Source organism: Sinocyclocheilus grahami, unplaced genomic scaffold, assembly GCF_001515645.1.
Source record: "Sinocyclocheilus grahami isolate Dianchi unplaced genomic scaffold, SAMN03320097.WGS_v1.1 scaffold8.1, whole genome shotgun sequence".
In the NCBI taxonomy this organism is placed as follows: Eukaryota; Metazoa; Chordata; class Actinopteri; order Cypriniformes; family Cyprinidae; genus Sinocyclocheilus; species Sinocyclocheilus grahami.
Genome location: NW_015505187.1, coordinates 478,213 through 497,991, shown reverse-complemented (window position 1 = coordinate 497,991; position 19,779 = coordinate 478,213). Strand labels below are relative to the sequence as shown.

Sequence of the window (19,779 nt, the reverse complement as noted above, 5' to 3'; positions counted from 1 at the left end):
TAGGAGTTTATGACCTATATTGCAGTCAGCCACCAGATGGTGATCGAAATGTTTTGACTTCACTTTCAGGTTGTGTGTGGCACATGTACTCTGTACCGTTTGTGCTGTTGATACAAATAAAAGTGTGGTTATTGTTTGATAAATTTCACAGGTGAAATAGTCATTTGATCGAGAATTTCGAGGAGGAAAGATTTTCCCATGTAGATTTAGCGTGTAAAATGTAAATACATATAGAATGTAAAATCATCAACATTTTAGTTTCGTTTAAAGTTTACAATGACAAGCCATTTTTTCTTTATAGAATAACATAATATAGAAGTACTGATAAAGTGTAGACATTAAAGGTGCAGTCACATTAACCTTTTTGGCAATTATTTGTGGGCAAAGTGTGGTCATTGCAATAGGTATCCACACAATGCATGAGGACTAAGGATTTAACTTTGCAGATTTTGCTAGAGTTTCAAGTTTGTCTGAAAGCTTGGTTCAAAAGTGACTTCAATGTGAGCTGTTTCATATATTGCTATACTATTGACAATGGATCGTTTTAGCTCATGAATCTTCACTAATGTGACTGCATCTTAAGACCAGGAATGTGCGTTACAATCAATCAGATTTTGATATCTTGTAGATTTTTACTGCTCCTTTCCCCCTTAGATTGACAGATGTTGTTCCTCAGCAGGTTGTGAAGCTAACTAATATTACAATAACTAATATTATTATTTTTGTTTGGTTAAACTGAAGTAACCTCTAAGAGCATCTGAGAACATTGACTCATTCCAACCCAGCAGCAGAGATGCTTCTTAGCATTCAAACCTAGAGGCAAACACTGTCTGATCTGTCATCAATGAAGTCCTGCTCTCTCCTCATGATGTCTCTGACCTGATGTGCTTTCTGTGGTGACCAGACCACTAAGCTAACAGGAGACAAAAGCTGCTTTCATTTATAGCTATTGTTCTTATATGAAGGCAACCGCAATTTAGGTGAATGCAAAAAGTTTTTTTAAGTATGTTAAAAGAGATGATAGCAGCAGACTTATATGAGATATATATATATATATATATATATATATATAATATATACACATACTGCCTCAATATGCTCAGACACACGGTCATGGTGACTCAGAACAAGTAGGTGTTGCTTTGCAAACTTTCTGTTTGACTTTATTGTTGGGATGGCATCTGGCGAGACCCAGGTCCTCTATGACTGTAGCCACTGTAACCATAGTAACACATTCCTCTGTTGCAGGTAAAGTTTATGTATCGCACATTTAATTTAGTTTACTCATTAATGATTGGTCTTTTATGCAAAAAAAAAAAAACATTTAGGTCTGTCATTGGTGAATGTTTTCTTGCACACTTAGGTCCAAGTTCATTCATTTGATGCCATTCTGGCTGACAAGGAGTCGATAATTCAGGAGGTCAGTCCATCTTGTGTATCACCAAGACAATGATTTGATATGAAAACTTAGACACAAAGTTGAGTTGTTTATAAAACTTTACAGAAGAATTTAGCTTTTATTTAGTTATTGCTAAAATCATTCAGTGTTATTATTTATTTGGTATGTTTATAGAATCTGCAATCATGTTAAATTATATTTGTCCAGTATCATAACAGAAACTGCCTTCTTTCTTTTCTAGAAAAATAAACAGATCGATGAACTGAAGGTGGTCATTGTGGAATATTCCTCAGTTACAGAGGTGAACTCCAATTCTCTTTTTTTCTCTCTTCGTGTCTAATATCAGTAATCTGTCATTTTTACCACAGCGCTGTTTTTAATGCTGCTTTGGCTAAGTTGTTCAAGGGTGACCACATTTTATTTAGATATCATATTGCCATGCCCATGTCTGTCCAAATTGTTAGTTTCACATAAATAGATCTTCAAAGAGCCATACAGCCTACTACAAAGAACTCAACAGTAAAGATTTATCCTTTGGCAGACAAGTATCTATAATTTCACACAAGGACAATAATTTATATTTATACCAATATATTTTCTAGAAATATTTCATTAAACATTTCTGATTTGTTTTTAGCTGATGCTTCCAAGACTATCACAAGCTATTTTTGCAATCTGCTTACAAACTAGGCAACAGTATTTGTGTGCCAAATAAGCAAAATTTGCAACAGCAATTTAAAATCCATCACAGAAAACCAAATGTTTAAGTTTGCAAGGCTTAAAAATGGATGTATCGTACGAAAACTTTCAGTGGCAACACAGCGCTTCCCAAAAAGCTTCTAACACTTCCCCTGAGCCAGTATCAAAGAATCCTGGAAAAATTTGTTTCCGCAAAGATATTAAGCAGCACAGGTATTTTCATCATTAATAAGAAAAGTTTCTTATGCACCAAATCGGCATATTAGAATGATTTCTGAAGGATCGTGTGACACTGAAGACTGGAGTAAAATATATTAAAATAGTTTAAAAATATTTTTTAAATTGCAATAATATTTCATGATTTTACTGTTTTTCAAAAACAGTAAAATCCCCCCCCCCACGTTTGAATAATAGTGTATATACAGTTTCTTTGGAAACACTTTGGAATGTGACGACTGTCTATGAAAACATACGATAGAAGTGTATAATAATGTGGCAAATCATGTATTTGGCTGAGAGCCACAGCAGACAACTTTCTCTCTTTGACTTTCTCCCTCAGAATGCTGAATCAGTGGTGTAAGAAAGTTCTACACGCAAATGATTTAGAAACTAAAGCCTGAAAAATTATTGTAGATAAGGAAGTGTACATGTGATAACTGTGGAATAAGTTAAATCTCCCCCAGAGTGTTTAATTATTGTGTATGTGTTAATTTGGCTTGCTTCAGCTGTTGAGAGCAGACAAGATCAAACTGGAGAGTCAAATGCAAATGATGCAGCCTGATATGACAATGTAAGAGCTCTATGTACTGCACTTAACACAGCAATGAAAATACTAGCTGATTAACTGACCTTATTAATGGCAAGCATAATACTTGCACAAACATCAGAAATGACTTCACATGTTTTTCTAACTGTATATGTATGTGTTTGCAGCCCAGGTCTTTCTCTCTCTGTGGCCTACAGACTAAATCAAATGAGTTCAGGTTCTCTTCAGACGGAGTTGGCTCTGGCACAGAATCCCGTGGAGGTTTGCAGTGTTTTGTGTGTGTTTGCAATTCACTTGTCTATCTTTGTCCCGTCCATGATTTGGAGTGTCTCTTCTCTCCACTCCCACCAACACTCATGTGCTGTTCTCTGTCCGCCCACTCTCTCTCCCACTCCACTGCCATAGAGTGCACTCAGTAATCCACACCCTCTCAGTGCTTTACACCAAACTTTAGGCATTACAATGAGCCTGACTACATGTGCTTTATTTCACAATTTTTTATTTATTTATTTTTTGCTGTGGTAGATTCCATTGTCGTAGCTGGCGATAACTGTATACTAGGGTTGGACCCGCTTTTACCTTCAAAACTGCCTTAATTCTTCATGGAATCACACAGTTGCTGCAGATTTGTTGGCTGCACATCCATGTGGATCTCCTTTTCCACCCCATACCAAAGGTGCCCTATTGGATTGAGATTTGGTGATTTTGGACACCATTTGAGTATAGTGAACTCATTGTCATGGTCAAGAAACTGGTTTGAGATGATTTGGGCTTTGTGACATGGCATGTTATTCTGCTGGAATTAGCCATCACAAAATAGGTACACTGTGGTCATGAAGGGATGGACATGGTTAGCAGCAATACTCAGGCAGGCTGTGGCATTTAAACAATGCCCAATTGGTACTAAAGGGCACAAATTGTGCCAAGAATATATCTCCCACACCATTATGCTACCAGCAACCTGAACAGTTGATGCATAATAATAATAATAATTTGTTACATTTTATATAGCTCTTTTTTGGTTACTCAAAGCGCTTTACACAGAATGGGGGAATCTCATCCAATCTATTGTCCAATTTTGGTGAGCTTGTGCAAATTGTAGCCTTAGTTTCCTGTTCTTTGCTGACTGGAGTGGCACCCAGTGCAGTCTTTTGCCGCTACAGCCCATCTGCTTCAAGTTTCGATGTTTTGTATTTTCAAAGATGATCTTCTGCAGACTTTGGTTGTAACAAATGGTTGTCTATCTATCTATGGCATTAAAATATGAATAAATAAACTATAAAAATATTTTTAAAATATTTATATTAAAATATTTTGAATGTTATAATATTATAAAATATTTAACATCATGCATGTCTGTGTATTTTTAGGGTTTGGAGCATCTGTCCTCCTCTGTTTGTTTTGCATCTTCTTTGGATGAGACTCTAGATCGTGAGGTTCTTCTGCTTCTTCAAGGCCCGACTCCAGAGCAGCTTTCTCTGGAATTTAAAACTCTGATCAGCAGACTGGTAACCAACTAACCAGCCATCACACTCAAATTTTTTTTTAAAGGGGTCATATGATGCGATTTCAAGTTTTCCTTTCTCTTTGGAGTGTTACAAGCTGATTGTGCATAGATAAGATCCCTGAAGTTGCAAAGACTAAAGTCTTAAAACCAAAGAGATATTCTTTATCAAAGTTAAGACTCTGCCACGCCCCCCTAAAATGGCTCGTTCTAACACGCCCCCACATATCTTCCTCACTATGTGGGAATATTTGCATAATGCCACCCAAATGTGCAAGCAAAGAAAGAAGGCGTGGTCTTCCGAAAGTAGATGCATTTAGGAATCTTTAAGATTACTTACAACAGAACAGCAATGCATTTTATGGACGACCGTTTCGTGAGCCTAGGAGAGGAGGTAATTCTGACTTTGCTATGACAATCTGGCGCTTCTGAATCAGCTACTGTTTTGTTATTAGTTTAAGTATTTGCTATTGACTGTTCAAATGCGGAGTTTTGCGCATTGTGTGCGTGCGTGCGTGCGTGCGCGCGCACGCGCGAGAGAGAGAGCTGTGTGTGTGCGCGAGAGAGAGAGAGGCGTGCGTGCGAGAGAAATGCGGAGTTTTGCGCATTGTGTGTGTGCGTGCGTGCGTGCGTGCGCGCGCACGCGAGAGAGAGAGAGCTGTGTGTGCGCGCGAGAGAGAGAGGCGTGCGTGCGAGAGCGAGACACATCACAGTGGAGTCAGCTGTCTTAACCGTGGCTTGTGTACTGCAAACACATACCAGCTTCATCACTGTGTCTGTCACGCAACTCTGTTCCCCTTTCGGGCTCTGTCTTTACATTTATTTTGAAAGATGAAGCTCACGATTATGGTAAGGGGCGTTACATTTCCGACGCGTGCTTGCGGTGTTCGGCCAATCACAATGCACTGGGTCAGCTGGCCAATCAGAGCAGACTGCGCTTGTCGGAAGGAGGGACTTTGTAGAAAACAAAGCGTTTGAGAGAGGCGGGGCATAGAGGACCTACAATAATGTACAGTATTTAAAAAATAGTGTTTTTTGAACATTAAAGCATGTCAACATATTCTTTTACACCAAATACACAAAATAATGATCTTTAAAAAAGCATCATATGACCCCTTTAAGCAAACTGTATCTGTACAGTTAGTCTGATGTTAATTTTGCCGGCTTTCCATCTTTAGACACCTGAATGCTGGTTTTGTATGATGCTGGTCCATGATGTTTTGGAGTGTTCACAAGTGTGTAAAACATGACTTTTTCCAGAAAAGGGAGTTTAAGGAAGATGGCATCACCTGTCTCACAGCATTCAGAGGCCTTACAGAGAACAGTGAAACTCAGGAGATCAATACCGACTTCAAGATACAGGTAAGAGAGTTTCTTCAACTAAGTCAAATCGTAAAGTATCTATCAACAGTTATGCAAATTTTTGCACATATGTAAATAACTAATCATGATAAAAATTATATAGAGAGACACACGGGCATTTAAAAATGATATAAGAACTCCTCTCCCCTTATGTGAACTTTTATCTACCACATTGCATAACTGCTTGGCTGGACATGGTCACTCTTATTGTGTGTATTCAGTGGACCACATCAGTACGTGCGGTCTTCCCCGGTGGTAAACTATACAGGCCAATATTTCTCACTCCAATTCCCACGATGCACAGGGGTAATGTGTCGGGTCAGACTAACTCTGTTACTTTCCTTAAGATAGTCTTTGATGAAACGTTTTGATCTTATCGCATTCACTATGATTTAGTTGGTAGTAATGATTTACTGGTGCACTGTGTGTTGTATTTAGTCAGTGAGCCTCATTGTTGATCTTGTGAACTCTGGCAGGGCCTGGAGGTGCAGCTCGAGCAGAGAAGGAGTGACTGGACCCGCAGTCTAGAGCAGTTGGACCAGTACACAGACTCTCTGGAGAGGGAGCTTCTAAAGATGGCTAGCAACATGCGACGTTCTCGTACCGAGATCCTGCACCTGTCTGTCAAGTAAGTGGACTGATATGGTAGCAGAGATGATATTGTATGATTTTTGATGGCAGTTTATTGAAAAACAAAGATTTTCTCATTTTCCAGTCACATTTGTCATTGTGTTATGAATTTTAAGGGGTGAAATCCACTTCATTAGGAATATATACGTATTCAGGAATTTCACGTGAGATTTCTGTGTAGTCTTGCAAATTTGTGGAATTGACTAACAGAAAGCTGCTAGGTCAGTGGTCTCAAACTCAGTTCCTGGAGGGCCACAGCTCTGCAAAATTTAGCTCCAAATCACACCTGCTTGGAAGTTTCTAGTAATCCTGAAGACCTTGATTAGCTGGATCAGTTGTGTTTGATTAGGGTTGGAGCTAAACTGTGCAGAGCTGTGGCCCTCCAGGAACTGAATTTGAGACCAATGTGCTATGTGCTTCATACATTGCTACACTACTTGACAATAGATAATGGCCTGTTTTCGCCAACGAAATTTCACCAAAATGCAATCAAAAAGCTTAAAAAGACTTTTATCACCTTAGCTGTAGTAAATGCCATGAGACTAATTCTGTGATGTGAATAGCAGCATGCCTCCCTGAGAAATTCACTGGCAAAACAGCTACTTTATTATAATGAAATTTTTCCCATTTTTATGTGTTGCTAGAAACCTTTTCATGATTATTTCTGTCATATTCATGTATCCAGATACTTGTGGTATTAAACTTAAGTAGTTAGAAGACCTTGATTAGCTGGATCAGTTGTGTTTGATTAGGGTTGGAGCTAAACTGTGCAGAGCTGTGGCCCTCCAGGAACTGAATTTGAGACCAATGTGCTATGTGCTTCATACATTGCTACACTACTTGACAATAGATAATGGCCTGTTTTCGCCAACGAAATTTCATCAAAAAGCTTAAAGACTTTTATCACCTTAGCTGTAGTAAATGCCATGAGACTAATTCTGTGATGTGAATAGCAGCATGCCTCCCTGAGAAATTCACTGGCAAAACAGCTACTTTATTATAATGAAATTTTTCCCATTTTTATGTGTTGCTAGAAACCTTTTCATGATTATTTCTGTCATATTCATGTATCCAGATACTTGTGGTATTAAACTTAAGTAGTTAAATTTAGGCATAGTAACTTAAAGGAACAGTATGTAAGATTTTTTTAAATTAAAATATCCAAGAACCACTAGAACAGTGTTATATATTTTGCTGACTTGTGTACTTGCATTATCCCAAATGTTTCAAAGAATGTTTAAATCCAGAGAAATAAGCAATTTTAAAGGGGTCATATGATGCGATTTAAATTTTTCCTTTCTCTTTGGAGTGTTACAAGCTCTTGGTGCATAAAGAAGATCTGTAAAGTTGCAAAGACTAAAGTCTCAAATCCAAAGAGATATTCTTTATAAAAGTTAAGCGTTAACCACGCCTACCTAAAAAGGGTCGTTCTAACACGCCCCCACATGTCTACATCACAATGTGGGAAGATTTGCATAACGCCGCCCAACGTTCACGCAAAGAAAGAAGGCGTAACTTTTATTCTCGCTGTAGTATTGTTGCTGCCGCCATATCGTGAAGACGCTGTGTTTCGTTGTGAAAGCGAAACTACTTTGTTTGGCCTTCCAAAAGAGGACGATATCCGCTTCGTCATGCCTAGAGCTGATCCGTGCTGGTCGCTGAGGAAATACACCAACTTCATGCTGTGGCTCGCTGGATCGGCTTTCACTGTGGAAGAAGCGCAGTCCAGCCCGGGGTCATCACATTTGGTTGCCGGTTGCTTTGTAAAAAAATCGACTCGTTTTAAGAAAGGCGGGGCATAGAGGAGAAACAGTAATGTACAGTATGTGGAAAATAATGTGTTTTTTGATCCTTAAACCGCAAACTCATTTCATTACACCAAATACACCAAATAATGTTCTTTTTAGCAACATCATATGACCCCTTTAACTAGTGACACGGACCGTGTCTACAGTGTCATTGTGTCGCCTGCCAATGACGTCATAACCCCTCGTTTTGTTTTGTAGAAAATATGGAAACACCAAAGACGCTTTAATATGTACAGAGTAGCATTATAACAACTTTCAAATGGTATCTCGTATGATAAAACAGCGCCACTTTTTTCCCCCACATATGTGGTCGACTGGCATAATAAAAGCTCCGCTGATTTTGAGCCATGTGTCACGCTAGTTCAGTGGCCTCGTTTCGCTTCGATGGCTTTCAGCCTCACCCTGCTTCATTCTACTACATTAATAAATCAATAGCTCATCCATGAACATGATTTCTGCCTGAGTCCCGTCGGATTGCATCGGCTGTGGGGATGAAGACGACAGCTCCCATGATTCCACACTCAGTCACGGCGTCATCAAACTACGCCTTTTCTTCTTTGTTTATTTTGAATATGCGCCCTTTAGCGGCGAAAATGACACATTGTGCCTTTAATTTAGAGTTTGATCTTCGTAGTAGGTATTGGTAGTACACATGGCCATACAGTTTTTTTTATTTCAGGTCAGGTGTGATTTGAGAGGAAGTTGTCTGGTGTAAATGGTCACACCTAGAGGACAACCGGTCTGTGTCAGATACCTCAGGCTAAATAATCCTTCCTTAACCTTTAGTGGCACAGATCAGGCAGCCATCCCTGAAGCTTAAACACTAGCTGGAAAAACAGGGTCATTCTAGCTTCAAACCATTTTTGGCTTTCCTTTCACCATTGTTCTGCCATCTTTGGTCAGTATGTAAGGTTAACCTTTATTCTCTGTCCCCATCCTTGACCACATGACTGCCAGTAACACCAGAGGCTTGTCACTTAAGCTCCATTGTGTGATCATAACAACTGGATATGACATTGAGGCATTAAAACATTTTTATATATATATATCTGAAAACTGGGACAATTAAATTTCTTAATAACACAGTTTTGTATTATAAATATTTGTAATCTAATTGCTGTTGTGTTAAAGGGTTAGTTCACCCAAAAATGAAAATTAGGCTGTGTTTTACTCACCCCCGAGGCATCCTAGGTGTATATGACTTTCTTTTTTCAGACGAATCCAGTCGGAGTTAGATTAAAAATTGTCCTGGCTATTCCAAGCTCTTATCATTGCAGTCAGCGGGTGTTGCAGTGCTTCAGTCCAAAAGAAGTGAAATAAAAAACGCCCATCCATAAAAACCCGCTTGTGTCACTTCTGAGCGGCGCATGCGCAACGCTGACCTCATACGTCATCAGCCCGGAACTGCTTCAGTGTACAACTGTTGGCGCAAGCTAGATTAAAGTGATTATTACGTTTTGAATATGGATATTTGTCTTGCGTTTCACTACAGGAGGCCTTTGTTCACCCCCCGGAGCCTTGTGAGACACTTTTTATTTTTATGGATGGGCGTTTTTTTTAATTTCACTTCTTTTGGACTGAAGCACTGCAACACCCGCTGACTGCAATGATAGAGCTTGGAATAGCCAGGACAATTTTTAATAGAACTCCGACTGGATTCATCTGCAAGAAGAAAGTCATATACACCTAGGATGGCTCGGGGGCGATAGAGCTTGGAATAGCCAGGACAATTTTTAATAGAACTCCGACTGGATTCATCTGCAAGAAAGTCATATACACCTAGGATGGCTCGGGGGCGAGTAAAACACGGCCTAATTTTAATTTTTGGGTGAACTAACCCTTTAAGGGCGAATGGATTTCTGTGAACGGCACCTTATTCCAAACAAAAATGTAAATGTTTGTAATCTTTCATGAAAATTTAGTTATTTTTTCTGCTTCTGAAATGTTTGGTTAACAATACCTAGGCTAAGCTATTTAGGCTTTGTTTTCCAATTAACACATTGTTTATGGGATGTACAGTATATTGATACCATATTGGTTATTGGCTGATATTTAGTTTATTTAAAAAGTAAATAGCAGTTGTTTGTACATTTTAACATTTCATATTTAAAGCAGTTGATTTTAATATTTTTAATTTTTCACAAAATGGTATAGAATTTTAATATTAGTTAAACCTTATAGGTGAATTCCCTTCTTGTGCTCGTTGAATATACTGCTTTGCTACGAAATGTCACATTATGTAAGTAAAATGGGTTATGAATGCCATTTCATGACTTTTTTTTCTCTATTTCAGGAACTCCGTTTGTGGGTAAGGGAGGAATGCAGAGGCCTTGCACAGCTCTAAAGGTATATTTCAGTTTCTCTTATCTTAATTTCCTATAATACCTCTCTATCAGATACCAAATCAATTGATAATTGTGTGAATGTTATCATTCTTGTGGTCTATCTCATGATGCAGTGACGCAAAGCAACGGTTTTATGCTCATTGATATAGTGAAGTTCAAAGAGTTTTTTAAATACAAGCTTTCAGAGTGTCATGTCTTAGGCATTCCAAGCCACATGGTTCTTTTTGTTGTCATGGAAATGTAACGTTTGGCTTGGTCGGTGGATCCATGTGACTCACTGCTGCCAGGTTGATAGTTTTACTAGAGAATGCTACTTGCTAGTAGGAATTCGGATGACCCTTAGAACCAGTGTACACACACAAACACGCATTGAGAGGGTATTGCACATCACACCTAAATGAACTTGCCACCATTTGCATTGCAAATGTCTGAAGTGTGGATTTGCACCCAATCATCATTCAGAAGTAGCCAATATGTCATCTTTGGGGAGACATTTTCTCTGGCAGAGTAGAGATTTATTTTATGCTGCCCTTCTGAATCTTTTCCTGGCCACTGCAGGAGGAAGACAGACTCCCAGAATGCACTGGGCCTGAGGACGCCCACGAGCAGGCTGCTCCTCTGCCTCACACCCACAGTCAGTGTGCTGGTAAAAGCTCTTCTTCTCACTGTCCTTCTCTGCTTAATGTTTTAGTAACATACAGTACTAGACTAAAATACATTTAATTTCTCAGTTTAATATAAGATGATTTTCATAACACAAAATTAAAATTGTAAATGTTCTGTTACGTTTTTATTTCAATTTGAATTTATTTAATCTCTCTTTTGTGTGTCTGAACACACCTCCCCACTCACTCTACAGATGCATCTTTGAGCTCCGAGACGCCCGGTGAACAGGTGACCTCAGTCAAACACCTTATTTCATCTACTGAACCTTCCTCCCTTGTGAACTCGGAGATGGTATCTCCCTCTGCGGGCCAGCCTGAAGTTGGGGATTCCATTACAGGAAGGTACAATTTCCATATATCAGCATTTGCTTGTGGATTTTCTCTGGCTCACTGATATAAAGTGCTAGTTAATGATTCACCGAAAATAAATTATGGTCTGCTTTCATTCGAAATTCCTACCACACACCCAAAGATCACATTTGCTAGTCAAATGTGTCCTCTCTTCCTGTGTTGGGCTGTTTTGTGGAGACATATTAAGGAGTTATTACTACTGACAGAGCCTCACTTTGCATGCTTACCATGCACCTGTGTGGCCAAACTCGGACAGACACCCCATCCATGCTCTGCTGGAGCACACGAACCAAACATTGCACTTCCTGAGAGCAGCTGCATCCTGAAACATCAGAAAAACAAACCGACAATTTAGTGACAAACTTTCTCTTTCCTCCCTGGTCAGGACCCAGCAGCCCACTGCCACAAACGGAGGATCTGAGGGAGATCGTATGGCCACCACAGCCGACATGAGTGACTCGCAGGTCAGTTTGAGGGAAACCAAGGGGAAGCTTGTTGCGTTTGTAGCGCCGCTTGCCATTTCTTCCTCTTTCCCCTTTTGTGTTTCTGTTTCTTTCTAGTTCTGCCCTTCTCTCTTATGTTCTTTTGCAAAGAACTTCATGTTTGGTGGTCCTGTGTAGTGAGACAGTAGTTGTCTTTTCTGTTGTGCTGTAAAGAGGAGCCTGCAGTTGGGCGTTTTGGAGCGTTCTGGATGGCGGTAAGCAGGAATGACTGCTCGTGAGAGGACGTTCCTCTACCCTCTTATCAATGTGATGTGCCTGGGCTTTCGGTGTTAAGAATTGCTTTGTGCTGCTTTGTAACATTTATATAAGCACCTGACATCTGACAGACTGGTTTTGTAAGTGGAATTTGCCCATGTTTGTCCAGAATCAGATATTAACTGTTTTATTAATCTGTGAAACCAAGGGTTATTCTGACAGATGCACTGTGATGATTGCCCTATTGTTGACACTCTCTCGTGAACGTTATTAACTTATAAAAAGATGGGAGATATTCAGGTGAACTTGGAGTGCAACCAAAATAAACTGCACTTCTGATCTGAGGGCTTTTCTGCACTTCAATTCATAGGGAGTGGGCAGTGTTAAAACAGTATGTAGCATATTACTAGACATCGGTGTAGGTAAGGGATAAATCAACTGTCCTATAGCATGTAGGCCTATTGGTTTTAAAGAAATGCTTCATATTCGGGTCCAGCCTAAATGCAGAAAAGCTAGTTTACACTGCCATTCAAATGTTTGGGGTCAGTAAGATTCTTATATATAACTTTCTCCAGAGTGCTCAGGACCTCAGACTGGGCCGAAGGTTTACCTTCCAACCAGCCAATGACCCTAAGCACACAGCTAAAATAATGAAGGAGTGGCTTCACAACAACTCTGTGACTGTTCTTGAATGGCCCAGCCAGAGCCCTGACTTAAACCCAATTTAGCATCTCTGGAGAGACCTAAAAATGGCTGTTCACCAACGTTTACCATCCAACCTGACCGAACTGGAGAGGATCTGCAAGGAGGCATGGCAGAGGATCCCCAAATCCAGGTGTGACAAACTTGTTGCATCTTTCCCAAAAAGACTCATGGCTGTATTAGATCAAAAGGGTGCTTCTACTAAAGTCACAGCAAAGGGTCTGAATACTTAGGACCATGTGATATTTCAGTTTTTCTTTTTTAATAAATCTGCAAAAATGTCAACAATTCTGTGTTTTTCTGTCAATATGGTGTGCTGTGTGTACATTAATGAGGAAAAAAAATAACTTAAATGATTTTAGCAAATGGCTGCAATATAACAAAGAGTGAAAAATTTAAGGGGGTCTGAATACTTTCCGTACCCACTGTATGTATATATATATATATATAATGTATTTAGCAATGATGCATTCAATTTATCAAAAGTAAAAGTAAATGAATGCTGTTCATTTAAACTTTTTATTCATCTAAGATATTAATATTAAATGTTAAGAAGCACAACTATTTTCAACATTGATAATAATAAGAATGTGTCTTGAACACCAAATCAGCATATTAGAATGGTTTCTGAAGTATCTTGTAACACTGAAGACTGGAATAATGGCTACTGAATAGTCAGCTTTGCATCAAAGTAATTACATTTTAAAATATATTCAAATAGAAATATTATTTTAAATTGTGGTAACATTTCACAATATTAGTTTTAGCTGTATTTTTGATCAAATTAATGTAGACTTGTTTTAAATGCATGAAAAATCTTAATAACCCTTAACTGGTTTCTTAACATTTTTTGCTTTAGTATCTATATTTTGTACTGGACGTCAAGTGCAATAAATGTTGTGATCTGCCTAATTTGGCTAGCTTCTCTCAAATTACAGATTGGGCTCCCAGCCTTTGACGTCAACAGAAAATATGGGAAGCTTTTCATAAGCCTATTTATTTTGCTATCCTAACTTCACAAAGTGCAACTAACCAATGAATCATGCATTTGTTTCTTCCCTGGTGATTGTGACTCAGTCGGAGCAGACCTGCAACAGTTTTTGGTGTTTTTTTTTGTTGGTTGTTTAATTGTTATTTTCCTTGTGTTTTTTTTAACTTGGTGATAAAATATGTTGCTCAGGCTGTGTGTGTGGTTTTTCATTAGTATGTTTGGAATAAGTATAGCACTTTTTCACTCCCACTTCAATGAACTCTGCCAGTACAAGTGCTCTCCCCCTCCATCCCTCCCCCTCTCTTTCTGTCACTCCCTCTCTCTCTCTTCCTGTCTTTTCCATCCTCTCTCTCTCGCGCTCTCTCTCTCTCTCTCTCTCTCTCTCTCTCTCGCTCTCTCTCTGCCAGCTGTAGAGCTCTCACACACATTATGTAAGTATCTAGCACTTCTCTCTCTGTAAAGCAGAGCGTAGCTCTTATATTTCATCTGCCATGTCATGGGACAGGTATGGAAATGAATGCGCGTGTGATGTTTATTTGCATATGTAGGTAGTTTACACAAGTATGTGTGTTGCTGTTCAGAGTGTCACTGGGTCACAATGCCATTCTGTTGTCTCCTATAGAGACTGAGTGAGGGACATCTTTCTAAAGTGTCTGCAAAATCGGACAAGTGAGTATTTTTCCTCTTTGTGCAACTGATTATTTGAATGTATTTATTATGCAGGGGCTGCTGGATTGAGTGTGTTAGTGCTCTAATGTGTGTCTCTTCAAGAGTTGCTTGTACATATTGTTAATTATTTGTTTAGGAGTCCCTTGTTGCCAGTAGCAGAGGAAGAGGAGGCCATGCCAGAGGCGGCGGAGGTGATATCAACTGGGGTGAACTCACCAGGTAGGAGGAAATACACTTGAGGACGTTCCCAGTTGACCTTTTAAAAAGAGATGTCAAATGTACTGCTTCTGACGACTGCAATTGAATACACTTCTTTGTCAAAATGAAGTTGATTAATGGAAATGCAGATTTGCCAATGTCTTTTTTTTTTTTTACGTTAAAATTAATCTATGAACAATATTGACAGGAAAAAGAGAAAATGGGAACTGTTGTTCATTTATTTGTTTTCATTTCTGACTGATTACTTGAATATTTACATAAGAAAACTTAAAGCAATGTGTTCATAATTGACAAAAAAAACTTGAAGGCTGCATGCCATTGTTCTAATTTAATTTGTTAATTTATATTCGTATTTTGCTTTTTAAATGAGTGTGTTCAATAGCAATTTGGCTTTTGCTATGGTTTTGAAATCGATAGTGACAATTGTGAAATCTCACAGAAATTGCTATTGGTTACTAACATTTTGATATTGTGACCAACCCTCAGCATTAGCATCAGCAAATGTAAATATAAGATGACAGCTTAAATGAAAATGAGAAATATTGCTTTGGCAGCTTAACTGAAATGAAAAATGGAAGGGCTAAAATTACTAAAAATGTACATTTAAAGATAAATGGAAATATTTAAAAGAAACATACAAAAACTTAAAATTACTAAAACATTAAAATATAAAAATAAAAGCTAATTAAAAATATGAATATATACTACAGTATAATAACTCTGGTGAGCTGCATTGCTATCTGCAACCTACAGTACATAAAGAGCATCCTAACTAAAATGCAAATTAATAACTGATTTAGAACCCTACGTTCGGTGTGTAATTTGTACGCCATTACCAATTGCAGTGCATGAGACTTTAGTCACAATTTATCCCAACAGAGATTGTTGTTAGCATACTGCTAAAGATAGCTGTGCATTACTCCAAAAAATTTATAGCACACAAATATTAGGGGAAATCCATTTTTATTTATTACATCAAACTATTTTTTTAATTATACAATTTATTAGTAGTGAATTAAGTCTACATCAACATTTCTCTCACCTTGTCTGCTTGGCAGCTCACTAGGTTTTGGAGCAAAGTTGCTCTCTAAGTGTCTTTCTTTATTTTCCTTTTTGGATAAAGGCAAGAAGACAGTGGTCACATCTGATTCAAACTCTGCAGCCTCAGCTGACTCATTGAAGGATCCTTCTGAAAAAGCGAAGGACATGACCTTTGACCCCACTGTCAATGAGGGTAATTTTCCAACAGTCCTTGCTGTGCAAGGCTCCAAAAAAGACCCTCTGACTCTGAGGAACAAGCTCAAGAAGGTAAGAGCCACTTTCACCAGAGTCTATGAACTAAACAAATACAACAAAAGCCCGAAGAATCTGGTCCTACCTGCTTTCCCAAATCTTTTTTTAATTACATAAGGTGATTGTGTTCTTATTAATAAACATTCTTAACATGCCATCTGATGCCCAGTGTAAACTATTGTAATGTGCTGATGAAGTTTACATACCTGTGTAGTACATTTAAAAAGAAATGGTCTTCCTACAGGAAATGAGCAGTATGGAAGCCATTGAGGAGCAAAAAGCTCAGGAGGACGGCGAGCCTTCAGTGGCCACAGAAAAAGAAGGTAGATAAGCGGTCTTTCTCTCTCCCTGTCTGTCTCTTTCTCATCTAGTTTAGCTTGTTTCCTCAATGTCAGTCTCCTCTTCCTCCCTCAGGTGACACATCTGTCATCTCTGAAAATGCCAGCGATTCCACCAAAGATGACAAGAACAGGTTATAATGCTTTGTGTACTGAATTTATATCCATACATTTTAATCTGATTCAAGACTCACTTGACATATTCATGTACCCATTAATCTGAAATGTGCATTTCATCTGCAGCCTGTCGCCAAGTGACAAAGAGATAGAGGTGAGTTTTTTTTCTCTCCATTCAGTCCAATTTCAATATAGAGTGTAACTATATTTGATAGATGGTAATAATAATTGATTGTCTTGATAGGATTTGGCAGGGTTATGCATATACATTTTCATCATAATTGGTAAATTACAAAGAATTCTGCAGAATTGGTATAAAGATGTTACAGACCTGAATTAGATTCTGAACTAGCGATTAAGCTGAAATATTTACAAATGTGTATCCGTTTTCTCAGTGATGTTTCTGGAGTGTTTACCATGTGCTCTCCCGCCAGGCGGAGTTCCACCGGCTCTCTCTGGGCTTCAAATGTGACATGTTCACCCTGGAGAAGAGGCTACGCCTGGAGGAACGCTCGCGGGACCTGGCTGAGGAGAACGTCCGGAAGGAAGTGAACAGTTGTAAAGGTCTGCTGCAGGTCAGTGTCATTTTGGGCACTTTCTGTTGACATAAAATCATGTATATTTTATCAATGCAAGGAAGTAGTGCTTTTTTCAGGGCATTGTATTTTTACAGAAAATTCTTACTGAAAATTTCTTCCAAAATTTGACCTCAATTCATATGTTTGAACAGGTAGCTTGAACATAACACTGTGTTTTGGTATATAGGCCCTGATTCCACGATGTGAGGAAGATAACCAGTCCATGGAGATCATCCATCGTCTGCAAAAGAACCTGGAAGTCCTCATTCAATCCATGACCAGAGTGTCCAGCCGTTCAGAGATGCTTGGGGCCGTTCATCAGGTTTGTGTGTTTACTCAGGCCCTTCAGAGTGCTGAAATGGTCCTCTAAAGCCAAAGTTAACAAAGAAGCCTGCTTGTTTACATCTCAATTTCCTTGCATGTGTAGGAGACCAGAGTGGGTAAAACGGTGGAGGTGATGATTCAGCATGTGGATAACTTGAGGAGGATGTATACCAAGGAGCACGCAGAGCTGTTGGAGCTCAGAGAGAACCTCACGCCGAATGAGAGGTCCTTTGGGTCCCACACTGAGAGGGGTAAGTTGATATTATTCTTATTAAAAAAATACTTGTGTAAAAAAAAAAAAAAGTAATATCACATGGGGTTTCTTTTGTGATTGCAGATGATTTCAGAAACAAGAAGCAGTCAACTGCGAACATTTTCAAAGTGAGTTAAGGCACAAAACGCACCACTTCAAGGTCGTGAATTCAGCTTGTGGAGTTATTTACTGATTTAAAAAAAAAATGCTTAAAGTTGTAATAATATTTTACAATAATACTGTATTTTATAAATCAAATAAATGTAGCCTAGGAGAGCATAAGACTTCTTTTAAAAACATAATCTTACAGACTCCATGCTTTTGAATGGTGGTGGTGTGCATGTAATTTAAAAAATGAAAGGCAATACAATTGGCAGAATGGTTGCTTGTGTTAATCGGCCAATCAGTTATTGGCAGACCTCAAAATGGTCATATATTGGCCAACTACTCTGCCTGACCAATATATATCAGTCTATCACAGACCTCCTGTTTGTCTTGTTTATGTACTTTGTCAAACATTGCTTTTAGCAACAGCTGTCATTTTTCACATTCCTCTAAATGTTCAATGTTTTCTCTTCAGGTCGCCTCAGCCGTCTCACCTATTCAGACTCATTTTTATTTATTTTTTTTAAATGTGCTTTTTATAACCTGCTATTTTCTAATGAAAATATGGCCCAGAACATATTCTACACACAAGTATGCCAGTGCTTCTGGCTATGCAAGCTTGATTTTGTATGTTATTGATTCCAAAGGAATGCATGTTAAATATGTACAATGAAACCACACTGTTGCGTTTTCTTGCTTGTACGGAGTATGTTTCTGGGCTAAGGATTACAATAACATGAACATTTTACTTGCTCCTTCCCTATTTAGCATAACAGAACACCTTGCTTCCTGCTGCTGAAGATATGCTTGTACTTTTCTTTTTAAACATTTCTTTCACTTTCCATCCCAGCCCCAGCCCCAGCCCAACAGATCACACTCCACCCAGTCTGACCGATGGGAGGCCTGCAGTTTCCAGAGGCACCAGGGGCATTTGGATTTGGGTGGCCTTGCTTGTAGTTCTAGCTGTTCTACTGGCCCTGCTGGCGAGCCTGATGTTACAGCCGGCAGTAGATGCAGCACCTGTGGGCACCGGGGACTCCTGGATGACCATCCAGCAGCTTCTGTGGCCCTATACTGGGCTGAGGCACAACGGCCAGCCCCCTGTGTGACACCAGGGGGTCGGCAAGGCTGCAGTGGCCGGTTCTGACATTCAGAAAAAACTCTGGCTACAAGAGCTGTGATGCAACACTGCTGCCTGTCCTTCTAACAGAACACTTTGTGACTATTTCTTACCGAAGGTAAAAAGAAATGTGGGTGTCTCGAGAGAGATGTGCTGAAAACTGCAGACTGCTTGGATGCTGTGTACACAAACCGTAGGGTTGGCCACGTATGTAATAAGCACTTTTATGAGACAGTCAGGGCAAGCCAATCACACGGTGGATATTTGGATTGGAGTGAGATGAGTACACTGCAACAGTGTGAATGTCAAACATCATATACCGGTTGCCCAAAAAGGCTGCCTTTTTTTTAAACCTTTTGAAATTGATCAGTGTATTTTTATTGGCAGTTTGAAAGAGTATTGCGATGAGACCTTTTTAAAAAAATGTTTTTTTTTTCTTTTTGTTAACTTATTTTACAGTTTTATGCAGTAGATATTATTAATTGTTACAAACACATGGTTTTTATCCTCATAAAGCTGTTGGTTTGGTGTTCATTGTAAGAAGTTCATACACTTTTGTATGTTCCAAAGAGGGGGGAGAGAAACTTTGCACAATAAAAGAAACCGATCCAACTCATGGATCAACTCATACAGCTTCAGTCAGTATGTGTGTTTGATACTCATGCTTGGGTGTTTTTATTTTAGTTGTTCAACCAAAGCTGGTGGTAGAAAATGAAGTAAATGAACCATTGCCAAGTAGCAACAAATTCAACATGAGTATAACAATTTATAAATCAAGGAGAATCTCACCAAAACATGAGTCATATTTCAGCTACAAAAAAAAAGTTTTTGTATTTATTTGTA

General features: G+C 38.9%; 1 protein-coding gene across 1 annotated transcript; it reads left to right on the top strand.

Annotated features, from left to right (window-relative positions):
* Positions 1–1,202: 1,202 nt before the first annotated feature.
* LOC107590912 (lymphoid-restricted membrane protein-like) lies at positions 1,203–17,875 on the top strand. Its single transcript, XM_016279868.1, has 23 exons — positions 1,203–1,226; positions 1,364–1,420; positions 1,641–1,700; positions 2,824–2,888; positions 3,032–3,125; positions 4,235–4,372; positions 5,629–5,730; positions 6,207–6,358; positions 6,477–6,478; positions 10,462–10,514; positions 11,072–11,159; positions 11,373–11,520; positions 11,915–11,993; positions 14,543–14,589; positions 14,726–14,808; positions 15,932–16,116; positions 16,346–16,424; positions 16,516–16,573; positions 16,683–16,710; positions 16,991–17,131; positions 17,322–17,456; positions 17,562–17,709; positions 17,796–17,875. The coding sequence occupies exons 1-23, from the start codon at positions 1,203–1,205 to the stop codon at positions 17,846–17,848; spliced, it is 2,019 nt and encodes a 672-aa protein (XP_016135354.1). The 3' UTR covers positions 17,849–17,875.
* Positions 17,876–19,779: the final 1,904 nt, after the last annotated feature.